The 14,899-nt window shown below is 37.6% G+C and overlaps 1 protein-coding gene across 1 annotated transcript in view; it reads right to left on the bottom strand.

Annotated features, from left to right (window-relative positions):
- The window catches only part of CTNNA3 (catenin alpha 3), a 781,530-nt gene that overhangs the window by 115,533 nt on the left and 651,098 nt on the right, over window positions 1-14,899 (bottom strand). Inside the window, exon 14 of the mRNA XM_063307559.1 lies at window positions 194-286. Coding sequence (XP_063163629.1) covers window positions 194-286 — 93 coding nt within the window. The remainder of the gene's footprint in view (window positions 1-193; window positions 287-14,899) is intronic.

The raw sequence follows: 14,899 nt of genomic DNA, 5'->3' as shown, positions 1-14,899 counted from the left end.
AATAGGCAAATTTAATTAACTGCTTAGTATTTAGACCTTCAATCTTTTCCTGTTCATTATGCATCTATTTCGCTGTAACAATATATTAATCTGAAATTCAGGAAGATAGTATTTTGGCATGATTCCCAATTTAACTCAAAGCCTTTAAAGAAACAGTGTGCAGGCATCCTGTTCAGCTTTTTTCCACACTTACCCTATCAGTTTTTCCTTCTGTCTGAATACTGGTGCGGCTGTGGGCATCATGGTCTTCTTCAAGGTCAGACACATCTTCTAATTCTTCTGGGGTCTGGGAAAGAAACACCACATTATCTTTAGGGATGAATTCAGTTCCATCATTGAACTTATCTAGTCTGTGGGTTATTTCTTTTGGACATCTATTTATTACCATTTAATCACATTCCCAAATGATTATAGATTCCTAAAAGGAATTGGAATTGTTATTCTAGGCTTCTTCTGGTATCTAAGAGGCATGAATATTCCTTATCCCATAATATTTTAGAGGTTTACAGTAATAGTGCATGTTATATTTCTCACAATTGTACAAGGTTTGTACACTGATATTATCAAACATTTCATCATTATGGCATTGCAATATGTTTTGTGGGTATAAAAACCCAACTTTATTGGCTAACATATTAGATCTGCTATTTCACCAGATTTTTCTAATAATTTTATTATTATATATTCTGGTACATTATTTATACATTGGAATCAGGAAATGACATTTTGGTTCTCTTCCCAAAAAAATATACAAAATTACATTTCCCAAATCAATACGTAACTTGAAATGTGTTATCTTTTGATATTTAGAGAATTATGTAAGACAGTTTTCAAAGCAAAACATGCATATAAGAATAATGCTGTAAAAATGATAGTGTTGTGAAAAAGAAGTCCATACAAAACAACACTAAATTAAGCAAAATGTTTACAGAAATGAACATATTAGAAAATATCCAGAAAATGTGAAAACATTTTTGCAGATTTCTTTCAGAGTTGCACATTTCTGAGGAAATGAAACAAAATAAATGTAAAGGAGGAACAAGGACAAGCAAAAATGTACAGTTTTTGCCACTCCTAGGACATACAACTAGAGATCTGCATATATTCTTGGAAATGAACACTGGTCTCTGGTCTCAAACCTTTTTCTGTCTGAATAAATAAAGAGAAAAAATCTAGAAACAGTGTGTTCTTGCTCTGTCCCCATCAGATCCGGAACCTGTGCTCATCAGAAGACGAATAATGGAGAAGCTGATTGGCAGCTTCTGAAGATGTAATACTGGACTGTTAGTTTATGTCCAGAGTAAGCTTTGCTGAACAATATAACCCTGGTGGGTTTCCAAGCTGATCACAATATTCTACACGATCCCTTCCCACCTCCCCACTGAGCTTATTGAACAGCTATTTTCCTTAAGCATTTTTAATAAAATAGTGAATATGCTATGAAGTGCTGAGGTTTTAGATATGCCCCACCTGCTTTTCCTCTGAATGTTTCTGGGCCTGATATAGCATGGATTAAGCCACTTCCACACAGTCACTGCTTTCAGACCTTCTCAACCCTCAGAATCATTTTCCAAACAACTCACAATGGTCCCCCTTGAGGCCCTCTGTGAAATGTAAAGGATTCTGGATGGGCCAACCTGTGCTTTCTCTAGCTTTCCCAACACAGAATAAAATACATCCATCATCATAAAACTATCTAAAATCTTAAACATCTCACAATGCAACATCAGAACAATAAATCTACAAATAATTAAAAGATACGGCATCAGAAACTGGAAGAGAAAAATGGCAGCAAGCAGTCATGATTACAGAAATCTAAAGAATGAAAACAAGAAACACAATTATCACCACCGAACCCACCTTATCCAAAATCAATACAAAATCCACATACAATATAGCACAGGAGTGATGTTAGGGTACCTCTTTTTTCCCCTCCATTTCAAGTTATATCCTCCAGCAGTGATAGAAGCAAAGAAAAGGCAGAGTCCTCCTTCTTCATTAACACCTAGCAACAGTACTGGGCACGACTCTCACAAATTACAGATTCCAAAGTATGTTAAGTAAATGCAAGTGAGGAATAAGTTCCCTTAAACAAAATAACTTGCCAAACAAATTTTCCAACTTCTTCCCTAAAATACCAATTAGTACTTCCCAGATTTGATACTTTCAAACGATCAGCCCTCCCAACTTTCCACACACAAATCCAAGAATCAATCCAGCCTGCATTCCTGTCAATTTAGCAAATCAGTACAGATTCAGAAAAGACAAGCCAAAGTCTTATTCACAATCAAAAATCTTCAGGACTCCATCTTCTTCTGTCCTTCCTTCAGACAATCATTTACTTTTTCCCATGCCACAATCCCAATCCCAGATTATAATCTTATGACCTCCTGGACCCTTCCCACCCACCTTCCTCTGCAATCTGTAATACACACAAGAACTGTTTCTTCTGTCAGTATATCCATCAGCCTTCTTCCATCATGTTTGCCACCACTAATCCTGAAAATTCAAACTCGACATTTGTTTTCACTCCATTGTTCCTTCTACCACTAATTCACACACCAAGAATCTGTTCATCCTCCTCAAGCCTTTTTGGCAAACTACAAAAAATGTTAATATTTTTTTAAAAAACTGAGCCATGATAACAAGCCTTCATCAGGCTCCAAAGCACTAGTCATGTTCTGATGCCACTTTTATTGCTGTTGAATTTTTCAACACAGAAATAGAAGACGTTCATCAATTTTTGGTTGTTTGGCTATCTTGGAAGAGTGTCGTGAACCAGGGGTGGCTCTGTGATGCTGCTTTCTTTTCCCTCTTGTCTTGTCTTGTCTTGTCTTGTCTATCTTATCTTCCTGACTCCTTCCTGTTTTTCTCTCCCAGGAAGTTACAGATGTATAAGTGATGCCATTAGCTTACTATAATAAGTCTTAAACAGCACTAAAATGGGGAGGCAGCAACTTGAAACAGGAGGATAAGAGAGGATTGTGTTACTAGGTTGCCATCTCGACTCTTACTCCAACTTATTATTACTATATTAATTTATTTTAATGTAATTTTATTGTATTTTATGTCTAATTTTAGCTTTCTTAATAATTACAGGTTTATATATTTTTATTGTAGTGTTCTCTGGCCTAAAGGCCATAATGAAAGCTTGATTTTGAGCCTCAGTACAGAAATAAGCTCCATTTACACAGAAACAGACAGCTGATATTTGTGTAAATATTTTATATAATCGAGTAATTTTACTTCTATGGAATGATTACTTGTAAAGAAGTGCTATATTTTGAGCTAACTAGTAATCTGATTTGACTAAACTATTTTGTGCTTACTCAATTGTAAATTTCATTTATAAGTACTGAAAAACAAAACACTGTAGCTTTGTTTTTTATAGGAACATTAAACTATGTTTGAATGCACTTCTCACACATTTTGCAGTGGAAATTTGCATTGTTGCTTACAGAAAATATACCACTTAATGCACATGCAAAAACACATTTGTACCCCGAGAAAAGATTACTTACCACATATCAAAATGAACTGACTTTCCTTTGTGGGGTATTTACTAAAAGTTTTGTTTGTTTGTTTATTTATTTAATAAACTTTATCATCACCCACCTCCCTCCCAAGTAGGGACTCTGGGTGGTTTACACTAAAAACAAAATTAAAATCAAAAGCAGTTACAAATACAATAAATACACTAGAAACAAAATGTGATGGAGTCTAGATGGCTGAGAGGTCTTATCAGTCCTTGAGTGTAATAGGTCCATCAAAGACCACTCTAGGGTGCTAGCCATCCCCAGGTATCCCGTTCCAAGCTTGCTGGCAAAACCAGGTCTTTAATCTTTTTCAAAAGTCCAGAAGCAAGGGGGCCTGCCTCACCACTGTGGGAAGGATGTTCCAAAGGGCGGTAGCTACTGCAGAGAAGGCACGCTTCAGAGACCCCACTAGGTGGAATTCTTTTACGGATGGGGTCTGTAACATGTCCTCCCTGCATGACCAGGTGGGGTGAGTCGATGTTATAGGGATGAGAGGGTCCCTCAGATATCCTGGTCCCATGCCATGTAGGGCTTTAAAGTTGATAACCAACACCTTGAATTGGACCCGGAAGTAGACTGGAACCCAGTGCAGCTCACACAATAAAGGTGTTACATGTGCAAACCTTGGGGCGCCCAAGATTGCCTGCACGGCTGCATTCTTGACCAGTTGTAGCTTCCAGATATTCTTCAAGGGTAGCCCCATGTAGAGTGCATTACAGTAGTCTATATGGGAGATGACCAGGGCATGAGTGACCATTTGAAGGGCCTCTTGGTCTAGGAAAGAGCATAACTGGTGCACAACATGAAGTTACGCAAAGGCCCTCCTGGCCACGGCTGCCACCTGCTATTCAAGCAGGAGCTGTGAGTCCAGGAGGACCCCCAGGTTACACAGTGGGTCTGTCTAGGGCAGTGCAACTCCATCCAGCACTAAAAATGACAATTTCCCAGAACCTGAGGAGCCATTAATCCACAGCCACTACATCTTACTTGGGTTCAGTCGAAGCCTGTTGTTCCCCATCCAAGCTCCCACAGCCCACAGGCACCTGGAGAGGGTGATGGAGATATATAACTGAGTATCATCAGCATATTGATACCTCAACCTGTGGTGATGGATGATCTCGCCCAGAGGTTTCATGTAGATGTTAAAAAGGAGAGGAGAGAATACCGACCCCTGTGGCACCCCAAAAAAGAGAGGAAGTAGGCTGGATCTCTCGCTCCCTATCAACACTGATTGGGACCGGCCCTGAAGAAAGGAGGTGAACCAGCATAAGACTATGCTGCCCACCCCCAACTCTCTGAGCCGACCCAAAAGGATTCCATGGTCAATGGTATCGAAAGCTGCTGAGAGGTCAAGAAGAGCCAGGATGGATGCACTACCTCCATCCCGCTCCCACCAGAGTTCATCCATAAGTGCAACCAATGCCATTTCTGTCCCATAACTGGGCCTGTAACCTGACTGAAAGGGGTCTAGATAATCCATTTCATCCAGGACCCTCTGGAGCTGCAATGCCACCACTTTCTCAACCACCTTCCCCAAAATGGGAAGGTGGGAGACTGGACAAAAGTTGTCCAGTATACTAGGTTCCAGTGATGGTTTCTTGAGGAGGGGGCACACCAGCACCTCCTTAAAGGCTGCCGGAAACAGCCCCTCTCTCAAGGTTGCATTCACCATCGCCTGGACCCAACCACAAGTCACCTCCCAAGCTGCCTTCACCAGCCAGGAGGGGCATGGATCTGATTGGCAAGTGGTGGCATTTACAGTCCAGAGGATCCTGTCCACTTCCTTGGGCTCAACAGGATCAAACCATTCCCAGATAACTGGGTAACAGATGTTTGAACTTTTTATTTTTTCATTACCTAGTGTTTGTATACATTTTTTTTTTAGGATTCTTGGCTTTCCATATGCATATATTGTAAACTGAACACAGTCTGTGTCATTCATAAAGAAGATAATGTGAGTCTTTAAAAACAAAATGGAAATATTATTCTCATGGTGTTTGCATGTTCTCTTGCTCTGCTTGATTTTTAAAATATATTTGGTGACTAAATCTGAAGCTGCTTTTTCATTCGCTAGTACAACTGCAATCTTTTTAATGTTATCTATCCCCTGGGCAAGCTTTCTGCAGGAGTCATAGCCCATGATGAAAAGGGCCTTACATCAATGACATTGTCAGAGCCTACGAACAGGTTTGAGAGCAGGGGTGTCCAGGGTGAGGAGGGTGTCAAAAAAGTCAAGATAGCAGCTGCAACCACGTGATTTAAACCCCACCCCTCTGTCATATGTGCAACACCTGTAAAAAAGAAGTGGGAGTCCTCTCATGCAGTTAAGACTGCCATCTTGACTTTTTTGACCTCCATCCCTTGCAGACTTGGTGACTGAGAAGAAACACTAATCAGGAAAATCATATGGGGGAGTCAATTTTCCTCGTTGTGTTCTTGATACATACCAACCACCCCCTTTTTCCTATAACAAAAGAACTGGACAGCTCTGAACATATTAGTTAAAGGCTTTTAAATCACTTGAGTTGAGCTCAGTTCTGGGAACGATCTGCACACATCCATGTTGTTTCCTCTGCAATAATAGGAAAGTGGTTTCCTTGTGCTTTGTTCTGGGACAGTTTCAGGGGTTCTTGGCCTCCTAGACTAGCATATAGTTCTGGGTTTCCCAGTGCTCTTTCACCCAAATATTACAAGTCTGACCTTTCTGGCCATCAGCCACGGTCAGCTTGTTGCTTGACTTTGGGCCAGTCCCTGTCTCTAAGCCCAACTCGCCTCACAGGGTGGTTGCTGTGGGGAAAATAGGAGGAGGGAGGAGTACTAGGTATGTTCGCTGACTTGAGTTATTTATAAAAATAATAAAGGCAGGATAGAAAATAAATAAAATAAATAAATAATAAATAAAATAAAATAAAATAAAATGTTTAATGTTATAGCCTAGGCAGAAGAAAGATTTAGCAGTGGGCTAAACTCTGAGATTTGCCTAAATACAAAACCAAGAGGAAAATGCAGGGAAAGGAACTTAAGCAGTGCAATGAAGACTGAGTGTGCTCAATAGTCACAAAATCCTGGGAACCTGTTAAATAAGAAATGGAAAAGGGATATTCCCATACAGGAGTATCAGCAGGAATAGTAAAGAAAGTCAAGTTGTGACTGTGCAAATGAAACATTGCTCCCTTTTTACATGCATCATGGCCACCAATTTGACTTTTTCACCCTGCACCCAGACACCCTGTCCTCACACCATAAAGTTTTGTTGCAACCCTTGTTCGCTCCTAATCTTAGAAGGACATGAAAACTAGCTTTTCAAATTCAGTCCCAAATGACTAGAGTAATTCTTGTACAGCTTGTGAAAGATTACTACTGGCCTCTTTCAAACAAAATGGATTCATGTATACAGCAGCACTTTATACAGACAAGAGAGAAAAACGCTTGGAATATGTTTAAAAGCTCATCTATTTTTTCCTACAGAAATACAGCACACACTTTGAAATGTTATGATGTGGGATAAATATTTTAATGGCTTGAATGTGGAACAGTTTCATTATATGCAACTGAGGTTTTTAGGGTATGCCAAATGACTATCAATACATTTATAGTCTGCCATATCACATTTGATGTATAAAACATTTCACTGAAATAGTATTTCAGAGGTGTTTTTACTGAGTCCCTCAACATTTCATTGGTAAGATTTATCCCTTCACTCTACCCTGTAAGCTATGATTTCTTGGCACCACTAGAATATGTCTATGGGCCTTGGGGGAAGGATCAAAAATGCCAGTTATTTTGAGAAGCTCAAAAATGACTTCTAAAGTAACCTGAATGTATGTTATATTTTATATAGGATTCTTGAAGTAAACATAAAGATGAATTCTGCTATTTCATTACTTTCATATGTAAGGAAACTCTGGTGCAGAAGTGGAGGCTAAATGAAAAGAACTAATATCTGGTGACGGAATTCTGTATAACTATCAATATACTAGGGTGAAGAAGTATATATCTTATTCAAGGAATCAAGGCAATTTATACACCACAGAAGGCAAATATCATTGTAAATGATGAACTAACTGAACCATGTCGGATACAAAAAGGAACAAGACAAGGATGTCCTCTATCACCTTTGTTATTTATCTTAGTACTGGAAGTTTTAAACAGAGACATTAGAAGTGACGAATGAATAAAGGGACTAAAAATTAAAGACCGTTTGCTGATGATTTAGTTTTGATATTACAGGATCCCCTGGAAACTGCAGGGCATCTGATGAAGAAATTGAAAGAATTTGAGTCAATGGCGGGTCTTAAAGTAAATAAACAAAACACTAAAATGTTAACTAAAAATGTGACTCCATCCAATCAAGACTCATTGATGGATAAGATGGGATTTCAGATTGGAAAAAAAAGGTCAGATATCTGGGGGTAATTTTGTCAATAAAAAATAGTATGTTATTTCAAAATAACTGTTAAAATTTGGAATGATGTGAAAAAAGATTTGATGAGATGGGGGGAATTGCAATTGTCTCTCTTGGGAAGAATATCTGTGATTAAGATGAATATTTTGCCTAGGATGTTGTTTCTTTTACAGACTTTACCAATTCTGTCAACAGATTTACCATTTAAAGAATGGCAGAGAGATATTTCTAAATTTATTTGGCAAGGCAAGAAACCAAGAATTAAATATAAACTGTTACAAGATGCCAAAGAATGAGGAGGTTTGGGTCTGCCTAATTTGAAATTGTACTTTGATGCCTGTTGTTTGCTTTGGATGAAGGAATGGATTACCTTGGAGAACAGAAACTACTACAGCTTGAAGGACACGAATTAAGATGTAGGTGGCATGCTTATTTATGGTATGACAAAGTTAAAGTTAACAAGGATTTTAAAAATCATTTCATCAGGAATGCCATACTGAGAATTTGGAGCAAATATAAGGTAAGGTTATCTCCAAACGTACCTTTATGGTTGTCACCTCAGGAAGCATTTTTTTAGAAGAGAAAATGTGGGAGCTATAAGCTGGTTAAAATATAAAGATCTGTTAAAGTTTGAGGAAGGTGAACCAAAAATTAAAACAAGAGAAATGTTAGAGTTGGATGGATTTACATGTTATTGGTTCACCTATATGCAACTGGTAGAACGTTTTAAATTGGACAAAAAGAATTATAAATTTGCTAATGAAATAACTCAGTTTGAAATGGACCTTTGTATAAATGATGATCATGTTAATACTAAGATCTATAAGGTTCTGTTAGAGATGAATATGGAAGATGAACAAGTTAAGGACTGCATGACTAAATGGGCTAAGAATTTTGGATATAATATCATGTTGAATCAATGGGAGAATATGTGGATGAAAGGTTTGAAATTTACGCTGAATTATAATTTGAAAGAAAACTTCTATCAGATGATGCATCATTGGTATTTAACTCCTGAGAGGTTGTCAAAAATGTATAATGGTGTAACTAACTTCTATTGGAAATGTTTACAGGGTGAAGGAAACTTTTACCATCTTTAGAGGACTTGTGAGAAGGCTAAAAAGTTCTGGGATCAAATATGTATTACTATTCAAAAGATTCTTAAGGTAAATATACAAAGAAAACCAGAACTTTTTCTTTTGGGATTGATGGAAAAGGAATTAGAGAAACAACATGGAGAGTTGCTGTTATGCATGATCAGGGCTGCAAGACTGTTATATGCACAATGATGGAAAGATCCACAAATACCTACAGTTGAAGATTGGATTGTTAAACTAATGGACTTGGCTCAAATGGCTAAACTAACAGCTTTAATAAGAGATCATTCTGTTTCTATATTAACTTGGCAACCACTTTTGGACTACTTGCTTGTAATAGAAAAAAATGATGTTTGGATTTTGGGTTTTAGAGATTAAACGGTTTGCTCTGATAGAAATAAAGTTAAGATAGGTTAATTAATTGTAAGAGACTAGATTTGTAAACTTATCTATATATGTATCGGAGAAAGTCAGAACTCACTTTCCTTTTTTGTTTTCTCTCTACTGACACTTTATAGTTTGTCCTTTTTTCTTTAGTTCTGTTTTCTATCTGTTCTATATTTTTTTGTTTGTATCTTAACTATATCTTGAAAAATAATAAAGTTCTTTTAAAAAAACGGGTGAAGAAGTATACCTAATTTCTGTGCCCAGTTCATGAGATTCATCCTTTTTAACAGTCTGGATCTGAATCCAAATGAAGACAGTTATAGGTGGAATTTTGGTGGCCACTACTTATATTTGGCAGGTTTCTCACCTGTTGATAGCTACTTCAGGTAGCTATATTTACTGATGTACAGATGAGCAAGACTATTAAAATCTGCTAATTCCTTTATAAAGAGGTAAGAAACAATCTGAATGAGGAGAAAGGAGGGATATCAAACCTCCTGATATCAGCCCTTCAGGGTAAGCCGGCCAGGAAATACACTCCACAACGACTATTGGAACTCTACTTTATTGTTGCAGGGCATAATAACAGAACTGTAAAAACCTGATAATTCCTCTCTCCCTCCTCTTATAATGAAGAGAATCAAGGTGGGTCAATGTTAAGTTTCTTTCTCACTACTGTAGCTCATCTCTTTTATAGTTAAGCAGATATTTATTTAACTGCCCTTGCATTCCTTCTTCAAGATTATATTCAAAGTCTTCTCCAGAACGCTGTTGATCCTATCTCACCTCTCATTTCTTCATCACCAGTTCCTGTAGCCCTTCAGGCTGTAAAGGAGTGAAAACCTTCTGTACCTGAGCTGTCTTCCTGCATGATCCAAAATGTCACACAAGATTCTAAATCAGACAAGAAGCCTAAATGAGTTAAAAAAAAATAATCTTCTAATTGTGAAGACAGATGCCAAGGAGGAAACTGAGGCTTTAGATTCCAACAGGCCTCTTTCCCTTTTCTCCCACAGGACTCACTATTTGTGTGGGATGATTCTTCCAAACAGGCTCAGCAATCTGCCATTATGATCTCAATCCAAAGAATCAAAGTGACGTAAGTAGAGTAAAATAAATTTTCAAACAAGCAGTACCAGGTTTTGGATATATAGGATGCTTTCAGACAACAGACTTAACCTAATGACTGGATTGAAGAATACACTGAATCATAAACTAACCAAACAGGCTGAGTTCACACTATACACTAAGCTACAAATAAAAATGCAAACCAAAATAAAACAACCACCCCACCCCCATCCATCAATAATCCTAATCCTATTTATGTTGAGCAAATGCAGCTTTCAGGTCTTTGTTGAAGCAAATTTGTGAACACAACCATGTTACAGGAAAAAAATGAGGAAGGCTGGACAATGAGGAGACCACTGAGCTAAGTGATTTCCATTTCCTGTGCATTTTCTAACAATGACCCATACAAGAGACCAGTAGCATAATATGATCCCCTGACTGCTGTGACTAGGTGGGTGTAAGATTAATCTGGAGCATCATATGAACATCCACAGAGGAGGTCACATTAGTAGCCAGCTATTACAGCCATAATGCACTAATGATGCCTCCTACTGGGGTACTGCTGGAACAAACAAGACCCATGAGTATGTCTGTATTCTTGCCTTTTCTTGCCACCTTCACATGATCATTTATTCCCACTGAAGTTCCTGCATTCTTATCATAGTATAAGAATATTTATATTTAAACCTAATACTGATGCATTTCCACCTAGTTCACATCATACTTACAGTGACCATACGTCCATTTTTATAAAGGAGAGTCCTTTATTTCAGAAAGTTGTCTTTTAGAATTATTTATTTTTCAAAAACTCACTTTTGTATTTTATTTTTGTCATTTAACTTTTACCATACAAATGGTACCACTTAATGCACAGTCTTTTACATTCATGTGAAAAATACATGAAATTGTCTTTTTAAAATAAATTTACATATACTATTTGATTTTAGATATTTTTATTAGAACATGTATTTTTATAAAGTTTTTCTTGGTTTTGCTCTCGAATTTTCCTTTGAAAAGCCAAATTATAAACATAAACAATTATTTTTTTTATTTTTTTATCCTTGTGAACCTCTTCCAGATTTGCCCCTTTTTCAGGTTTGTCCTTTATTTTTTCCAAAAAAATATGGTCACTGTAATTACACTCATGACACATATAATTCACATCTACCTATGAAACAGCCTTGGCTGAGTCCTTATTTCATATCCACAGAATTTGATTTACTAGTAGCATTTGAATAGCACAGCCATGAAAACGCTTAAGGGTGGACTGTGCCAATTTTTGTTCCAGTTAAATTCCAGGAAACACGATTGCTTATTTATATTGTCTATAAGGTTGTTATAAAAGTGTGGAAAGCTGACACAAGAAAGGCCAGAGCTCAGGAACACTGCTGTGCATGGGAGATATCCCAGCTGCGTAATCAGCAATCCTAAATAAACATAGGAAATACTTTTGTCTGCTTAAGAACATCATCCAAGAAGGATGAGCAATGTTTAATACATCAGGACAGATTTGGATAGAAATATAAGAATGAAAACTTATGATTTATGCTTTGTTATTAAGCTCCCATTGTTCATTTAGTTAATATTATTTCCAACCAGTTCCATGAAGCCTGCTCCCAAGTAAATATTCTTGAGACTATAAATTTTGTTATTCAGAAGCTAGGATTCACATTGCATACTTTCCCCAGAAGGTAAGAAATTTAGTGATCTGCCTTCTGCATTACCCTTTACAGAGAATATAATATGCTGCAATGTGAGAAAAGCAGTAATGTATTGCACAGTTCATTGTACACATATTGGACCAACAACCTTGGTTTCTTTGGATTTTGACCTAGTGCTCTTCAGCAGCTCCTAGTATAGAAACATATATCCATACTCCCTCCTTTTCACATCTTTTTCATTTATATTTGTTGAATTTTGGATTATGCTTTAAAATTTGAAAATCAAAAGCATCTGCTAAGGAGGTAATAAAAAATCCTATGCCACATTTATAAAATCCATATATATGTAGTATACCATGAAAAGTGAAACAAAGACACTCTGAAATAAGGCAAGGGAATTTAGTAGCAAATGGGGAGACTTTGGTCTAAATTGAGTCAAAGGTGGAAGCAAATTGAAAGATACAAAGACCAAAGGGGGATTCCTGATATACTTAATTTTCTCAAGAGGGGAACAGCTCTTTATAAGTACAGTTTCAGTTCTGTAAGAGAGGGATGTAGGAAATTCAGTGTCTCAATAACAGTTTAGCAAGGATGTTCTGCATCTCGGTAGTACAAATTAATCAGCTTCTAGGATGTGTTAGGTACCACAAGCTCTGTTTAGACCACAAATTAACACTTTACCTTTGCTTAATCCAGATACTCCCAGTCCCATCAAATCTCCATCTAACTATTCAGAGAGACCCAGATAAGCCTTCTGATGTGACTAAACCTGCAGGCACATATCTGTACTACCATCTTTATTCAAAGAAGTCTGTTTCTGCAGATGGACCTCTCTTGTTACATCAGGGCAACTAACTCATGGGATTAAAGTTAATAGTTTTGAAATTGTTTAAAATTTTCTTCAGTAACCTCCACATAGCTGTAGGATAGCTCTAGTTTTCTGTAATCTCTGCCTACAAATGTAATCTTCACATGATCTTGACAGAAAGACAGTTTCAAGGTTGCACTGAGTCTGCAGTAATTAAAAAAAATTATCTAACCTTTAATTCATGTAAAACCTTACCCATTTTTTCTTTGCCTGCTAAGTTGACATGTATGTGCTCCATCTAGTGGAAAAGACAATTTAAAATATGACTCTCCATTAAAAGGTTCTTTGGAGATTTGTAAACAATCCAGTGATATTTCCCCCAATTACATATAAAAAGCTATTAATTCTAATGCAGTTTGATACTGGGCTTTTGCTCTTCCACCCATCTGAAACAATATCAGAGGAAATATTTTTATTTATTTTTATGCTCAATTTGCTAAATTCATATAATATAGCCCTTATATGTTTCAGATGATGGACGTCCATACATGGATCTGGAAACCTTTGGCAAAAGACTCTGTATTAGTAATACTGAAGGCTCTCACACTATGTCAGATTCATATCTCACTAAAGTACTGACACAGTAATGAAATCATGTTGTTTCTATCCTGCTAAAAAGCACATAAATGGCACTCCAACTGAAAGGTATCATTTATACAAGAAAAAATGGGAATGAGCCCAGAGTTGAAGCTTGCTTGCTTTCTCCAAAAGGTACATTTTTACACCATGGATTACAAAATTATAAATGCTCATATTATTCCTACCCCCCTGTAAGTCATTTCATCAATTCATGGGATGGAAATTGGAACACATTAACTGATGTCATACCATTGAACGGCTCCTGGTTATATCCATGCAGGTTTAAACCATTGAATTGGACTTGGAAACTTATCAGCAACCAAGGCAGAACTGATGTTCTGCTGAAGCACTGGTGTTATGCTCCTAAACAGGGGTGCTGCAGTTTGGACCACCTTTGGTATCTAAGTTATCTTCAAAGGCAGTGCTCCATACAGTGTGTTACCATACATATGTGTGATGACGAAGGGGGGGATCACTATCACCAAAGTTTCTCAGTCCAGGAAAGGCCACAACTGGCACACCATCTGAAGCTGGGTGAAGGCTCTCCTAGCCACAGTCTCTATCTGATGCTTGAGCAAGTCCTATGAGTCCATAGCACTAGCTCTGAATGCAACTCCATTCAAAGCCAACACTGGAACTAAGAGAAACCAAGATATCTCCAAACAAACAGTAACTCTGTCTTGCTGGGATTCAGTTTAAGCATATTCTGTCCCATTCAGTCCCTCAGTTCCTGCAGACACAAGGTAAGGACCACCCTGTGGTTCTCCAGGCAAGCCTGGGGAGGCATTGTGAAAGCAAGTACCATCAGCATATTGATGATACCTCATCCCAAAGTGCCTTCCCTAGCAGTTTCATGTAGATGTTAAACAACATGAAAGGGCCAAGCCCTAGGGAGCAGCCATAGGCTTGACTACTCTTCCCCACACCTGTAACAACTGACTGGAAGTGTCAGCTGAGAAAGAAGTAGAAGCTCTGTAAAACAGCGTTCCCTCAACCTTTGCAGCAAATAGCCCAGGAAGATACCAGGGATAATGGGACTGAACGCTGCTGAGAGGTCTAATAAGACCAGGAGGCATACATGCCCTTTCTCAGATTCCAATGAAGTTAATCCACCAATGAACAGTGCTGTTTCCATCCCATGACCAGGCCTCATTTCTGACTGAACTCTCAACATGCAAGAAAAGAATTAATTGCATTAGGCATGTGTGTATGTGTTGTGTGTATAAATAAACTATTCTGTTCTGTGGCTGCAGGCTAACAAAACATCTTTCTTCCTTTCTAACTGTCTATATATTTTA

The sequence above is a fragment of the Candoia aspera genome, chromosome 6, assembly GCF_035149785.1.
Source record: "Candoia aspera isolate rCanAsp1 chromosome 6, rCanAsp1.hap2, whole genome shotgun sequence".
Classification (NCBI taxonomy): Eukaryota; Metazoa; Chordata; class Lepidosauria; order Squamata; family Boidae; genus Candoia; species Candoia aspera.
The sequence above is the reverse complement of the archived record's forward strand: the minus strand, read 5'-3'. Positions and strand labels throughout refer to the sequence as shown.